This window comes from Egretta garzetta, unplaced genomic scaffold, assembly GCF_000687185.1.
Source record: "Egretta garzetta isolate BGI_Z169 unplaced genomic scaffold, ASM68718v1 scaffold270, whole genome shotgun sequence".
Classification (NCBI taxonomy): domain Eukaryota; kingdom Metazoa; phylum Chordata; class Aves; order Pelecaniformes; family Ardeidae; genus Egretta; species Egretta garzetta.
This window is the reverse complement of record NW_009258274.1, coordinates 1,286,323-1,301,985: the sequence shown is the minus strand read 5'-3', so window position 1 is coordinate 1,301,985 and position 15,663 is coordinate 1,286,323. Positions and strand designations below refer to the sequence as shown.

The window sequence follows — 15,663 nt, the reverse complement described above, 5'->3', positions numbered from 1 at the left end:
AAAGAGTGGGTGCTCTACATCCATTTCCATCACTGTCTGCCATGGTGAGCTGTCGTGGTGTGCATTCTCTGTTCCCTAGCTCTTGGGGAGTCCACTGACAAGCACAACATGACCACAGTACTCCTGAAGGGAGTCCAGGCCTATCTGGACTTTGGAAACCTGAGGCTGGGCTGGAGAGGGCTATGGGATGACCAGAAAAGAGCCGAAGGACACATCCAGCTTTTTCCTGCTCTTACTAATTGAGAGTGATAAAAGGAGCCTCACTTGACCAGCTTGTATGCAGCACTGGCTGTGCTGTTCCTGGGATTTGCTTGCACAATGAACACCAAAATAATCTCCAGGAAGGATTGCAAGGGGGCCCAGTTTCATTTCCCGTTTTGGAAGGAAAAGCAGCTATGCCAAGGCTGGATTAGAAAACCCCAGCCCTTCTGCAGCAGGGTCTCTCTGCCCAGGCACTGAGTGCCTGTCTGCCATCCCATGCCAATGGAAGAAAGCACAAGAGAAGTTAAGTAGTTCATAGAGTAGATAAAGACTGGAATTTGAGGGCCCTGGCTCCACTCGCAGCTCCCTCAGCCTCCATTTCTCTGGGAATTTCATGGCCTGCTTTGCTTGGGGTTTCACATTCCCAAATGCTCAGGGCTGGAGTGGACATGCTGGTGTTGAAGTCACAGGGGAGGTTCTGGGGAAGCTCGATTACAACTTCATCCTCTCCTGCCTCGAAAGATTGGAGACGTCTTTCTGGAAAGTAACTGCTTGCAGGAAAACACTTCCTCTAACCCTGTGGTCTAGTGGTTGGAGCAGAAGTCTGTGAACCTCTTCCCAGAGTGTCCAGTGACTCACTACAGCACTGTTGAGCTGCCTAACCTTGCACTCCTCCCGCCTGCAGCTCAGGACTGGACTCAGCACCATGCAGGGAAGGGTTGCAGCACTGCTGCCCATGATGGGGGGGGACAATCCTTAGTTTTTCTAACATGTTGCTGCCCTCGTTCTTCTGTAAGAGCCTGGAGATACGGGCATGCAACTCTGCTACTCTGCAACATGCAGAGCACATCAGGTGCAGGGTGGTTGGTTGTTGACACCATCTCCCGAGAGTCCTTCTTTGTCACCACCCTGGGGCACAATGTTGGGCAGGCGACTCACAGGGAGAGCATGTAGGGGGTTCCAGGCCCAGAGCCCTGTGAAGAAGGGGCTTGCACAGCTCCCAGTACTCACGCTGCCTTTGGAGATATAGTTGGAATCCCTCATGATGTCCCTTGCCAGGCCAAAGTCACAGATCTTCACCAGCTTCCCCTCACAGATGAGGACGTTCCTGGCAGCCAGGTCACGATGCACACACTGTAGGGGGGAGGCAGGGCACTGTCACTGTGGGAGCCCCTGGAGGAAGCAGCTCAGCCCCAGCACTAGCCCATTTCTGGGGCTGCAGGGCCAGGAATCACCTCACATCATTTGAGGCATCTGTTCCACCTCTAAGAACAACCATGGCTCAAAGCCACTAACAGAGCAACCACATTTTCGCTGCTAGCCCCATGACAGCAACAGTCATACAGATCTGGCAAGGGCAATTTGATCAACTCGGCAGAGAGGGAATTGCCAGGACCTGGCCAAGCAAGGGGGCTGGTGGGCTGGCAAGGAGGGTATGTCTCCATCTCTGTTTGAACAATCCAACCCAGCAGTCTGAAGACGTCAGAGTTACACCAGCCTAGCTTATGCCTCCTGGCTTGCCAGCATGTTGGATGTTTTCCATATGAACAGCCCCAAGGGTTGCTCAAGACCCTGCCATACTAGCGAGCCTGGTGAGATTACGCCACTGTAAAGTGTGACTGTGGGAAGCTGTGGGAAGCTGGGAGGTCCTCTTCTGTGCTCCATGGGGGAGCACTGACCATGCACTTTTTGGGGATCAGGCTGTCTCGCTGGAGGCAGAGAGCCAGGCATTTCTCTCCGCACATCACTGATGCCATCCCTACCCCTTCTCTTAGCCCTGCCCTGTGTGATGTTTCACACAGTCCAACTATGTTACTGCCTGCCCTGGGCTAAGCCAGCCCAGTCCTCTGTGGTGGCTTAATTTCCACTAAACAAGCATTTCTGATGAGGCCTTGGGGGCTCAGAGCATGTGGTGCAATAGGGGTGTCGGTGGAGAGGAGTAGCTCTGCTGCAGAGCGCCTTGTGCTTTAGCACAGGGAGGGTATCACCGTTCGGTCATCCCGGTAAATAGGGATGATATAACACCGCAGCTGGGCTGCACATGGCCTGGGAGGAGCTCAGAGTTGGGGAATTTGAGGTCTGAAGCTCGATCTAAGCCAGGGTTAGCTGTCACGTGCAAATATAGTCATGCTGATCCCCAGGGCTGTGTTTCCAGAGAGAAGCGGTCAGCAGCTCTTCAATCGCACAGCCACTTCTGCCAGCAGGAGGTTGGCATGGACAGAAGGACAGTGAGGGGAAGCTGACCACAGGACATGGCAGAGCACTGTTGGTCTCCACCACTGCAGGCACCATGGACCAGCCGGCATACATACGTTTTTGGAAGCCAGGAACTCCATCCCATTGGCCACCTGGAAGCTGAAGCCCACCAAGTCCATGTAGCTGAGGAGTGGAGACTCATTTATCAGCGTCACCCGGTCTGTTCTTTCAGGAGCTGGAGGACAAGCAGAGATGGATGTTGGTGTTACTCAGCACACTCGTGGGCTGCCCACCAATGGAAGGACCCACTGGGGATTGCTCTGCCTCTAGCAACAAAGGGACAGAGCCAGGAGCTCCCATTGAGAGGGCATCTGCCACCACTGCTGGATTTGTCCCAGAGATGACCTTTGCAATATGGACCATCCATCTCTGCAAGCAAAGGCATCCAGTGCCCAGAGTTCAAGCATCTCTCCCTCCCACCATGGCTGAGCTGTTACCTGATGGGGAATAGCTGTGCAGCTCGTACGGGGTGCCGTAGTTAGAGGACTCGATGTCAGCGTACTTGACTTCACCCTTCATGTCAGACATGGGCACATAATCCAGGGAGTCGTCCTTGCTCATGTCCATGTAGCCCCCATCACTCTCCACAGACAAGGAGAGGTGACTGTGGGGAGAAATAAAGAGGCTGTTCAGATCCAGAGGAGAGGAGGAGATGCAGGGGATGAGAGCAATGATTTGTGTGACTGCAATTCCTGAACCCTCAGCTCCAGCACTGAAATGTCTCAGGGCAGGGAAAGAAGCCCTGTATCGCGCATGCAGAGAAGTGCAAATGGCACTGGAGACCTCCTTCCACCACCTAACAGCTCTGCTGTCCTCAGTGCTAGCTTTAAACAGCCCTGCCATTTAACCCTGCAGGTCCCAGGTGTCCTTGCCCACAGTCTGCAGCTTCTTATGCTCACCTTCCCTGGCAGAGCACAGGCTTGGCTCAGCACACGAGCTGGGCATTGGGGAGGGCAGGAAGGGAAGCCAGGGCTGTGCAGCTCCACACGCACCCACAGGGCAGGAGGACAGGAGACCCAAGCTAGAGGAGGTAGGCAAAACCCTCCACCTTGGCTGTGTCCATTCCCAGGCTGGCCAGACCTGCCTGGAGAAGGCTGAAATGAGCAGGCAGGACACAAGCCTCTGCCCATAGTTAAACCTTCCCAGTTTGGATCAGCAGACGTCTACACTCTTGAGTACCTCTCCATTGAGTGAGCAACAACTGCATCTGGGAAGCAGCATCTTGAGGCCTTCCATGTGATGGTGCTGGGCAGTGGAAACCTGCTGCATGACCAGAGCTGTGGGGCACATCCCCACGGGCTTGGGAGGCTGTGCTCAGTGCTTAGGAGGATCTCAGCTGCCTTCATGAAGAAAGCATGGGGGCAGCTGTGCTGATGTCCTAACACTGCTTTATTTTACTATTGTTTTGGTGTGCTGGAAGGAAATTCTGCTTTCTAACTTCCCATGGGACCGTTTCTGTGCGCTGATCTGCCTACATCCCTTACAGCTGGCAACCGGACGAAGGACCGTTTCCCTCTCCTTGTAGCACCTCTTGTGCAACTGCACTCCTTCTAGCACTTCTCCCTTAGGCTCCACAGCAATGTGACCTGCCCTGAAAATGCAAAGCTGAGGTCTCCAAGGGTTAAGACATGCTGGGAAACCCTTCATCCCTGTACTTGAAGGGTAGCTGTGGTTATGCCAGTAAAGTTAACGATGCCAGGGAATATTCCCAACTGGCATGGAGCAGCCAGCGTGTGTGCTAGCAAACTCAGCCTCCTAGGACACACAGATTGCCTCTGCCAACTCCCTGTCTGCCAGGAGCTGTTTGGAGATGGCTGGTTGGCACATGGGCCAGTCTCACAAGGTAAGAGAGTGGCCAAATGTGTCCCAGTGCTGGGCCAGCATTTATTTTACTGATCTGGAGGAAATATAGGTATCCTTCCTGGCAGTACCAGCCTCCCTCATTGATGGAGGCTAGGATGGGATAGGCACCAGGGAAGAGGAGAGTGCTGCTTTCCAGGTACCTCTGCACGTGGTCCTCCTTGGCGGTGTTCCCGTATATCTCTGCCTCTCGCCGTGCCTTCTCCCCGTAGGACTGCAGGAAGGTGTGCTTGTTGCGGTGCAGGTAGTCCACCAGGTCCCCATAGCGGCAGTACTCGGTGATGATATAGATGGGACCTGGTGGGAGAGAGCACCCGTGTCAGCCCTGCCTCAGCCCCACTCGCTCCACAGGGCAGCAAATGTCAGTGCATGGGGACATTCCCAGATTGCAGGACGTCTAGGCAGGGCCAGGTGGAAAAACAATCTGTCTGGTATCAAGCATTTTTGGAATTTGAAATTTGTGTTTGGGGAGGGGGGTGGGGGTTAAGAGTAACATGCCTTCCCAGTTTCAATCAGGTTGGAAAGATGGTATTTCAGAGCCCCACAGGGCTTTCCTAGGGGAAGGGTGAATCATTCTGAACCAGAAAACAGGAATTATTCTCTCTGAGGACAGTTCTGCTCAGCACAGCCAGGGCAGCAGGGAGAGGACACAAGGTGCCCAGGACTCGGCTACCTCCTTTGGTGCAGGCCCCCAGCAAGTTGACAATGTTGAGGTGAGGTCCCAAGTGGCTCATGATCTTCAGCTCGGACATGAGGGCTTGCTTCTCGCTGCTCCGGGCAGTGGCTGTTGGAGAAAGCTGGTGTGAGCGGCAGGGCGAGGAGGGGAGCACATGGCCACCGTTCAGCCTCACAGCTTTGGGATAGGGGAAAGGTATGGTGTGGGGCCAACTCACACTTGAGCATTTTGACTGCCACTTTCATGGTGGACTGGGAATGGCTCAGGCCATGGGCTGTTGCCTCTACCACGCGTCCAAAGGCACCGGAGCCAAGAGTGCGTCCTGCAAAGAAACAGGGAGGAGACAAAGTTGGTAATAGTCCTTGAGGAGAGCTGAGGTGAGGAGCTTGGAAAACACAAGTCCTCTGTCTGAAACCACACCAGCCTTGCTGCAGTCTTCCTGGTGGGCATGGAGGTGGTGGTGAGCTATGATGTTTGTGGTTGGGGCTGGTTTCTGGCTGGCTGGGAAGGGAAGGAGCTTCCAGCGACAGGAAAGGATAGCCAGGAATAACCCAGTGCTTTGTGACAAAGGCAGCAGCTGACTTCCTACTGTGGCCCCAGGCGATCCCTTTGTCCTGGGACCACATTGTATCTGTGTGCTTTCTGGGTTGGTCTCTTTTGGATATCCCAAACCCATTACCCCCAGACAGCCAGGACCCCAGGGGCCCATCAGTGGGACCTGCACAGTCTTTACCTAGCACCAGCTTGTCCCTGGGCACCTCCCAGCTGGAGTCGTAAGGGAGCTGCATGGGATCCACATAGATGTACTCATGCCCATCGGAGCTGACTGACTCAATCACCTTCCAGCGGATTTCATAACGAGGTTTCTGGAAAGGGGAGCAAAGGGGAAAGAGATCTGAGAGGCTGAAGGTCAGGGAGGGCATGGGGGGTGTGGATGGGCTTTATCAGGGAGTCTTTTGTCCCTGCAACCATTGCCTCATGCCCCATCTAGCCTACAGATGCTGGGGGGGCTGTGGTTCCTGAAATGGGTGGGACGTTTGTCAGGTCCACACCAGCAGGAGCTCACAGCTTTGCTCTTCCCAGCCACCCTGACATGGGGGTACCACTGTGGCAGCCTGGGAACGCTCTCCTCTTTTACCTTCTGCCACAGGACAATCAAGATGATCAGGGAGATGACGGTGAGGACCAGCAAGGCCAGGATGACAGAGATGATGACCACTTTGAACGGCAAGGCTACAATGATAACAGGGACAGCAGTTAGACTCCTCCAACTCTGCATGGCCTGGGTACCCTGGGGAAAGGAGGGTACAGCAGCACCCTTCCCCTTTCCTCCTCTAGCCAGTGTCCCCCTTCTGCTACACACCTCCCCCCAGACATGGGCCCCAGCTCTCCTCTGGGTGGGGGCAGTCCCTGTCCTCTCCTTCTGGGCAGACCTGCCCAGCGCTTGCAGGGCCAGCACCCCAGGGATCATGGGGTGGTGGGTTGTTAAAGGCTGTTGAAGGGCTTGCTGCCTTGGGAGAGGTCTGACCATGGAAAAGGTGTAAGGAGCTAGAGGGGCTGGTTGGCTTGGGGGAGAGCTGGCAGCTCCGGACCTAGGCTTAGACCATCCTTCCTCATATTTGGGATGTTCAGAGCATGGATGTTCTAGTCCGTGGCACCATCTAGTGACCCGCGGGCTAATAACAAGACACTGGGGACCTGCTCAGGTACTCTCATCTTGCTTCCCTGGAGGGATGACCCTGCCAGCGGTGGGAAGAGGATGTCGGTGGCCAGTGGATGTAAAGGCTCCAGACTCCTCCTGGGGCAACCTCTCCTGCTTTGCCTGTAGGAGGCTTTGTTTTGGGCAGAATACCCAAGCTTCCTGCCGTCGAGGACTGCAGCGATCAGAGGAGAGTCCTGGCTCCTAGCACCTTCAGGTTGGAGGCACAGAGGGGAAAGTCTAGCTCCCCATCTCTGGCTCAAACACCTCCCGCAGCACTCACCGTGTGGGACCAGAGTGATGTCCTGGGAGTTGGTGCCCAGGAAGTTTTGGACGGTGCACCTCAGTAGCAGGGGCTGGTCCACCCTGTGCAGCTGCAGGGTGCTGTTCACGCGGTACACCTGCAGATCTGCGTGGTATGTGGCGTTGGTCTGCAGACCGATCTCCGTGGACTCGTTCCCCAGCAACCGGGTGGGCTGCCCCTTGGTGCTGCACCTGGCCCAGGGGGGTATAAAGGCACCCGTGAGGCAGTTGGGACCACACACCACCATGGGATGCCTGGGCTTGTGGGCCAGCAGGATGCAATGAAATATTAGTTTATTATTCTGATAAATGCAGGAGCCCAGACATTCCCATGGGGTCCATCACTCCACATACCATTTGATGTCGCTGCAAGTAGACCAGCTGATCTCTGGCTGGGGCATGCCTTCAGCAGAGCATGTTACGGTCTGCTCCCCACTGCTGGCACTGCTGTTCTCCTTGAGATCCACCACTTTGGCTGGCACTGAAACCAAGAGACACTGGTGGGAATTCGTCCTTCGCTTTGCAGGATGGAAGGGGAACATGATTCCCCTATAGCCCTAACATGGCCTGGGGGTGAGGGGACATGAGGTAGGTCTCATCATAGCAATTGTGTTTCATTTTTGAAACCTAACAGCAAAAAGAGAAAGGCTTGAGAGGCTCATGAAGGAGACCTGTCCACATCAAGGTTGCTGGAGGTGAGCACAGAGGAGAGTGCTGGACATCAGAGCTGACAGCCCATCTCTACATCTACTACAATGAAGGCCAAGCTGCTGGTGTCTGCACTGCCTCCCCGTCCCCCTTGCTCTGAGACCACGTGTGAGATATTTTGAGTGAGCACACATTTCTGGCTTTAATGCTCTTCCTTTGACCAAAACCACTCTGGAGCTGTAGTCAGAGGAGTAAGGGCTTCAGCCTGAGGGTCCTGCAGCAAAGGATGGAGCCATCCTTTGAGACTGCCCCCACACTCCTCAGCCCCATGTCTGCACGCCTATCCTCACCATTTATCTGCAGATGGAAGGACACCTCCTGTTCATCATCCTCATTGGAAACCCGAATGGTGTAAAATCCTCCTTCTTCCTGCTTTACCCGCACCAGCACCAGAGCCGTCTGGTACCTGGAGGAGACACAGTCCCTGAGTGGTGGCTGTGGGAAGGTGCCTGGGGACTGACAACACTCAGAGGTGACCAGCTCCCACCCAGCTGAGGCATGCTTGAAATCCACTCACAGAAAGGCATTCAACCACCAACCCATGTCCAACCAGTGATTTGCAGCTTGCTTTGTGAATTATCCCCTCCTTGCACCTTGGTGAGGAGTGATGGGCCCTCACCTTGTTTCTGACAGGTTCCTGCTGGTGATGACAAACTCGCTGCTGCTCTCCATGGTCAACGTCTTGTTGTTCTTCAGCCACATGATGCTGGGTTGTGGGTAGGCCTCCACTTCCACCTGGATGGTGCGGCTCTTGTGGACTTCAGCATACACCGTGCTGGGCAGGTGGGTGTGAAAGCGCACGAAGCCACGCTCTGTGAGGGGGCAGGAGGGATAGCAGGGTCAGAGATAAAAAAAGACCCCTCTCCAGCACTTTGGACAAACATGGATCTAGAACAAAACACCCTGAGCACACAGAAGTGGTGGGGCAGCTCCAGATCCATCCCTCAAGGCTTCAGACTTGTGTGCAAGGGGAGTGAGGGTGCAGAGCCACACTTTGGAGCAGGGGAAGTCACAGGGCAGGCAGCATGCAGGGAAAAGGCTGTTATCTTCTAGAGATGGGGCAGGTTCCTCCAAATGCCACAAAATAAGGATGGATGCAGATGGAGGTGACAATTTGACCTCACAGTGCATTGGCACCACACAGCTGCAGAAGAGCTCTCACCCACACCCTCAAGTGTCATAAAGGTTCCCAAAAGCTGTGGTGGGGAGTTTGGGGTATTCTGAAGCCAAGAAGTGGGCGGGGATGACTTGGGGTGAGGGTTGGTTTTCTGCCATGGTTACTAAGGGCAGAGGCGAGGAGCGGAGAGAGCTGGAGGCTCTGCAGAGAGAAGGGGGTGTCACCCTGGGGCATCCTGCTTGGATGCCCACGCAGTTTGCCTGCTTTGCGTGCGTGGGCAGTGACGCACCGATCACATGGACCACGATGTCTTTCCGGTCTGTTTTCTCATGGTAGCCCTCAGAGACGTTGCAGACATAAGTCCCGCTGTCCTCCAGTTCCACATTCTGGATGATGAGGATGGAGCGGATCTCGTGGGTGGATCCGGGCAGGAAATCGGTCACCGGCTCCACAGCCTTCCCTGCCTGCACAACAGGGACAGGAGATATGGTTTGAGAAGTCAAGACCATGTTCTGCCAGTGCAGCTACAAAGCCAGGCTCACAGAGAGGGAGGAGGAGCAGGTAGAGGACCCCAGTCTGGCTGCCACGGGACAGGGAATGTGCACTGATCAGAGGCTATGGAGACACACAGCCTTAATCCAAGGATCTCACTGTGTGGCAGCAGCAGCATCCCACAGCTTCTGCCATGGAGTGAAGCTTCCTATGAAGCTTCACCTAGGATATTGATCAGTGATTGTTATGGGACATCTGTGTGAAGGATGGAGCTGCTTCCCAGAGCCTGTGGGGCTGGAGCACTCACTTGCTTGCGGGGATAATCCCAGTTGAAGTTGACAAGCTCATTGCCGCTCACGGTGCACATCAGGGTAATGTTTTCTCCCTGACGCACTACGGTCTGCACCGCGCTGATGGAGACGTTCACAGACGAGACTGTGGGAAAGGTGAAAGAAAGGAATGAATAACAAAGGATGGGATGAGTGGGCACCCAGTCCATTTACCCTGGGTGGTCTGGTCCACTGGAAAGTCTCTTCCCTGAGGGATGGAGCTGGCACTTTGGCAGAATCCATTCTTTAATGGAGACAGGACTAAATCCAGCCTCCAAATTGATCAGGGGCATTGCTAAGGAGACAGGAGGAGAGCTTGCTGTCCCCTGCCATTGGGCTGAAGGAACAGCCCCAGTGGGTGCACAGGTACGCTAAGACAATGGCAGCTCACCCTGGATCCTGTAGACATAGAAGGTGTCTGAATCCACCTCCTGGTCATCCACGATTGTCCGGCAGAAATAGGTCTTATCCTCAAAGAAGCCTTTGAATCCCTGTTGTGGGTCATAAGCAGCTGGGATGGGGTTCTCCACCTTTTTCTCATAAAGGGTCACCTGCATCTGTGGGTCAGTCACACGGCATGGGATAACGGCCTCTGTGTAGCCCGTGATGAAGATGAAGAGCTCTTCGGAGGTGATAGTGGGGAGGAAGACTAGGGAGGGATCTGTGGGAGAGAGGGAACACTGGCTATAGAAAGCTGCTTGAAGCTGAACCAGGGCTGCTCTGTGCTCCTCCAGGACTGCTCCAACACAGGGCTCTGTCTCCAGACTGGTGGGACGCTTCTTCCCTTACTCCCCATGGCAAAGTAGAGCTGCCATGCCGCAGGCTTGCCAAACCTCTGCTGAGAGGGTGAGACAGACCCAGACACTGCCACCCAGCACCGTTGCCTCCCCCCTCTTGCCCCAGCACACCACACATGGGCTTCTCCCATGACCAGAGAGATGCCACAGCCAGATGACCTGCCACGAGGGCTCTCCTGCAATGGGAGGCAGGATTCTGGGAGGCCAGGTGCTTGGAGACAGAACAATAATTCAAAGCCCTCTTTCTCCTTGTTGCTAAACCCCGTGGAAATGCAGAGACAAGGACATGATGACCCCTACCTGGAACATAGATGTACAGGGCTCTCCTCTCTGATGGCTCTGGAGCCTGGTCAGGGCTGTAGGAGCACACGTACTCCCCTGTGTGACGGCCTGTCACGTTCCTGAGGGTGAGATTGCTGACGAAGACACCATCCCTGTGCTCCAGCGAGGCGGCGAGGGGCTGACCCTCCCGTTCCCAGACCAATGCCTCATCCCCATAGCACAAGAGGGAGAAGGTGCTGTGGAGGTCGAGGACAAGCTCAGCGTCTCCAGGTTCGATGTGCAGCCTGCTGTGCCCGAACGTTACCTCCAGCAGACCTGGGAAAGGAAGGAGGTGAGACCAAATTGGATTCCTCTGAAATCCAAGGGGAAGCATGCTGGAGCACAACCTCATGCCCATATATTTGGTTTGTAGTGTCAGCCTTTACGCTGAAAAATAACCTCCCTGGATTTGTCCTCCTTGGCATAGCCACCACTGACAAACACATGCTGTCCTCAGAAATGTCCCATTGATATTCATTCCCTGTACCTCCTGGCACCCTTACTGGAGAGGAATTAAGGCATAACAGGGTTTAGCAATGTTCAAAGTTACCCATGTTGTCTGTGGCAATGCTGGGTGGACACACACCACACCCCCCCCATTTTATGCTTTAGCTCTGCCTGCTCCCATCCAACCTTTCCACAAGGTAACTGCACTCTCAGTGCCACCCAGTACTGCCTGGTGTCATTGGGCGGTGAGGAGCAGAAGGCTGGCTCGGGGGGGATTTGGGGAGCTGTTGGAACTGTGGGTGTGAACAGAGCTGTGCTGGGAGGCAGCCAGGCTGCGATGCTGTTGCACCAGCCCAAGGGGCATCCTTGGTGAGGACGGGGCTGGAAAGGGGGGTGACCTGTGCCTCCCCCACACGTTTGCTCACATTCTTGGCTTTTACGCATCCTGTGAGCGTGTCTAGATGGCCTGGGGAGCTGACAGTAGGGATGGCACTGCTGATCCCCAGATGAGCCTGTCCCTCTAAAGGCAGAGGTAGGTCTCGGATGCACCTTCAAAGGCTTGGAAAGGCCAGGCATTTAGCAGGCAAGGGGGAGAGGGGGAAGTGAGGCAATTCCATGCTCTGCTGGCTGCCTCTCCACAGGGACAGTGTCAGACGGGACACAGGCTAGGCTGAAACAATGTCAGTTTACAAGAAAGTGAAAAAGGAATGAAAGCAAAACCTTGCAGGAAATCCTTTGGAAGCAATAGAGCAGGCAAGGTCTTCCTGAATGGTGCCCCGTGCCTCTCCCAGCTTCCTCGCTTCACCCTTTGCCCAGATGTCCCAGTGGGGCTGTGACATGTGCTCCTTCCCGCTGTCCCCACGCGTGGGCAGGGTGGCTGGGGACAGCCCCCAGGGACTCGCAGCAATGCTGTAAACAGCCCAGATGCAGCCAGGTGCCCTGCTGCCTTGCTGGAGCAGGGGGGGATTATTGTATACATGGGGTCTGACCGAATCTTTCCTGCTGTGGGGGTGTCCACAATGTCCAGCTAATGTGTGTTCTTGGGTGTCTGCTCAGGGCTGAGCGCACCTGGCAGCGCTCCCTCTGCAAGGGTCTCCTCCTTCCACCCCCCTGGGCATGAAGCAGGTGAGGACTTTATATCCACCCCGCCATAGGAGGGGGTCAGCGTCAGCCCATGGACCTGAGCCATTAGGAGGGACAGACAGACATGCCTGGACCGTGCTGTGCCCCCCGTGCCCCCCCATGGCATTGCGCCTTTCCCCCACCTTGCCCTGGAGTGAGCATCCCCGTGCAGGGCCCGATCCTGCACACGCCTCCCCACACAGCACTCACCGGTGAGGATGAGGAGACAGAGAGATGTCCTCAGAGAGGGGCGCAGCATGGCGGGCTCTGTGCCTTCGTGGCCGAATCCTGCCAAGAGCAAAGTGGGATGAGTGGAGCACTGCCGGCAGAGGACGGGTCCCTTGGCCACCCTGGGCAAGGGGGGTCCCTGAGCCCCCACCTGAGCCCCGGGCTCCCTTCTCCACCTCAGAAACCTCCCATCTCTTCCCAGTTTTCAGCCTTCCCCTCCCAGCGAGGCGGTTGGTTCCCCCTCACGCTGGATCTGCAGATGGAGCTGGTTCTAAAGCATCTCCTGCTGGTAAACGGGGATTTTGCTGGAGGCTCCAGCAGTTGTGTCAACTCTTGCTCATCTCTGCTCGAAATGCCGCTCCCCCCACCGCAGAGCCCTGCCTTTCTCCCTCCCTCTGCTCTACCACTTGCCTTTTTTTCCCTTAGTTTTTGCTTCCCTCGGTCCTAGTGAGAGAAAACTTGCTAGAAAACAGATTCCCCCCTCCAACCCTCCCACATTTTCTGCTCCTTCTGATGAAAATAAAACAAGCCCAAAGACACCCTACAAAAAAAAAAAGTTTCTTATATTTAACTTTTAAATATATATATTTCAAGGGAATAGTTAAGTGGGCTTTTTAGTGAAAAATCCCTTTTATCAACATTTCTCAAGAAATCTTTTCCACAGAGGGTTTTCAGTCCTCCTGGCGCAAACCAAGAGCTCAGAGGAGACGAGACCAGAGCTCCCTAAGAGCAGTGGGATCTGCCTCCCATGGAAACCCCCGACAGGTAACCCTCCCTACTGCCCCCACAGGGACAGGGACGAGCATTTCTGAAAAGCAAAATGAAGAAGCTAACAAGGGGAAGAGTAAAGGGAAAGGCTTCCTCTGTGCTTGGACAATGCCGGGGGAAAATGAGTTCAGTACTCCTGAACTTGGGGATGCTCCTGCATGGAGCTGAACTTCACGGCTCAGCCACGCTGCAATCTGGGGCTGAGCTCCTGCCCGGCCGCTGGCCACCTCCCCTCTCCAGCACAAGAGGCATTTTGAACCTGCTGCCACGGCAGAGCCCGAGGAGAAGCCCCTGTGGTGCTGGCACGGTGCTCTGGGGTGCTAGCTGGGTGGCTAGCGGCAATCTGGGCTTGCTGACCTGGCCCCAGGCACTGTCCCCTCCTGAGCGGCTCTGCTGCCTCTTGGCCCTGGAGCAGCCTCCTGGTCTGCTTGATGTTAAGGAGGAAATGGTTTTTAAATGACGTGCGCTTGTCAGATGTTTTTATTATTCTCTTGCTTTGGCTCAACAAAAGTCTGATCTACCAGCACATCCTTCCAGGTCTCCAGCTTATTCAGCAGCTTCCCTCTCCCCCCTCCAGAAAAGCCCTCCGTGACTCCTTCCCTCTTCTGCCTTTGCCAGAGGGGATGAGAGCACTTACGGGGATGAGCTGGGGGTGGGTAGGATGAAAGGACCGAGGTGAAAATCAGGCTGTAAATGAATGTGACCTCACTGCACCCACCCTCCGAGAGCACCAACCTGCAGGAGAGAGGAGGAGGAGGATGGACAACCTAATCTCGCTGCCCCCCAAGACACTGCCGTGAGAACAATTAGCTTGCTTTCCCAATTCTCCTTTACAGAGGTGTGTGATTCATCCATTATTCAATGTTCAAGGTTGTGGGGACAACTGGGATCCTCTCCTTTGACCCCTCCCTGCCTGCATCCACAAGCCAGGCTGTATTCGCCACTCCCCCCCACCCCCAATAGCCAGCAGCTAAGCTCTGCCCAAACTCATGCCCAGCTTATAGCTGCCTGCCCAGCTTCGTGGCTGTCACTGTTAGTCCTGTGACAGGCAAGAACCCGGCCTCCTCTACCCGCACAGACAGGTTCCTCACTCCATCAGTGATCTCTGCAGGATCACCGACGGGGCAAACCACTGCTCTGCTGGAGCTGGGGAGCCGGGCACGGGTGCATGCTGGTGCTGGGCTAGCATGGGTGTTGTTTCAGCAAGCAGGGAGAGCCCTGCAGCCTCCGCCTGCCGCCTCTGGCTGCCTCCCCTGTGTTCATAGCTGGTTTTAATAAAGCTGCTGGTTTTGCAGAAAGGCATTTCTCTTGGAGATGCTTCCCAAGCAGAGTGGGAGGGTGGCAACGTCTCGCAAAGAGGGCTGACCTCTCCCTTGTTTGTCTGCTCCGGCCAGGGCAAGAGGCATGCTTGGAGATGCTGAGCTCTGCCCATCCTGCAGGATGCACGCAGAGCCTGGCTAGCTGAAGGACAAACCTTTCTCTCCCTGTCACGGGGACTCAGTGTGCTTGCACGTGTGGGCGCACGCAGGCATTTCACAAGGGATGTAAATGCACCCAGCTCACTTTGAGCACTTGTTTCCCTCCTCAATCTCAGCTTCTGTTCTCAGCAAGAGCAGTAAGATGCACCCTATGAGTGCCAGACAAGGAGGAGCTGAGGTGGGTGCAGCCCTATTCAGTGATCTGAAAGCAGGCGCCCAGATGTTATCTGACCCAGGGACCCAAACAAGGGCACCTACACGATGCTCAGCCACCTTGGATTGTCTCCTCCCAGCCCAGTGGGTGAGCAGGGTGCCACGGACCCCTCAGACTCCCACATCCTTCCATGGGCCAGGACCTGAGCGTTCTCAAGACATGGGACCATTTGCTTCCACCCATCCTGGTGCATGCCTGGAGGCCAGAGAAGTCCTGCAGCCATGCCACGTCCAGCACCCTTCGCTCAGCCCTGCAGCTCCGTGGCAGCCTCCCACCTTGCAGCCGCCGAGGCGAACTCCCAGCTCTTCACCCTCATGTGATACCCCTCACCATCCTCTCCTCCCCAACAGCACGGGGACAGACCTTCCCTCTGCCCCTCCCCGGCACCGTGATGCAAGGGCAAGCCGTCCCTGGCCTGGCAGGGCAGGCAGCTTTTCTCTTGAGCTGCACCGTTTATTATTGTAAAGAGGAATTTGGCTGGGAGAGGAGGCGGGAGGTCAGCTGGCTTGCAGGGAGGCCGGGCGATGCAGCCCCGCGCCCACACTCAGCCCCACATGCCTGCAGGGTGGCTGCGATCTCCTGGCTCGGGTCGTCCCTGGGGCCACACTGGGGCTCCCTCGAGTGCCGGGGGGGGGGACGGCGGCGCG

General features: G+C 55.6%; 1 protein-coding gene across 1 annotated transcript in view; it reads right to left on the bottom strand.

The window, feature by feature from the left end:
* Positions 1-12,587, bottom strand: part of PDGFRB (platelet derived growth factor receptor beta) — a 14,906-nt gene extending 2,319 nt beyond the window's left edge. The window contains exons 1-17 of the mRNA XM_009635552.1: positions 12,539-12,587; positions 10,739-11,035; positions 10,033-10,302; positions 9,620-9,747; positions 9,110-9,284; positions 8,323-8,515; positions 7,994-8,109; positions 7,350-7,476; positions 6,976-7,187; positions 6,132-6,226; positions 5,727-5,859; positions 5,211-5,315; positions 4,991-5,101; positions 4,461-4,614; positions 2,895-3,061; positions 2,514-2,632; positions 1,213-1,335 (exon numbers count right to left, since the gene is read on the bottom strand). Coding sequence (XP_009633847.1) covers positions 1,213-1,335; positions 2,514-2,632; positions 2,895-3,061; positions 4,461-4,614; positions 4,991-5,101; positions 5,211-5,315; positions 5,727-5,859; positions 6,132-6,226; positions 6,976-7,187; positions 7,350-7,476; positions 7,994-8,109; positions 8,323-8,515; positions 9,110-9,284; positions 9,620-9,747; positions 10,033-10,302; positions 10,739-11,035; positions 12,539-12,587 — 2,574 coding nt within the window. The remainder of the gene's footprint in view (positions 1-1,212; positions 1,336-2,513; positions 2,633-2,894; positions 3,062-4,460; positions 4,615-4,990; positions 5,102-5,210; positions 5,316-5,726; positions 5,860-6,131; positions 6,227-6,975; positions 7,188-7,349; positions 7,477-7,993; positions 8,110-8,322; positions 8,516-9,109; positions 9,285-9,619; positions 9,748-10,032; positions 10,303-10,738; positions 11,036-12,538) is intronic.
* Between the last annotated feature and the right edge of the window lie 3,076 nt (positions 12,588-15,663).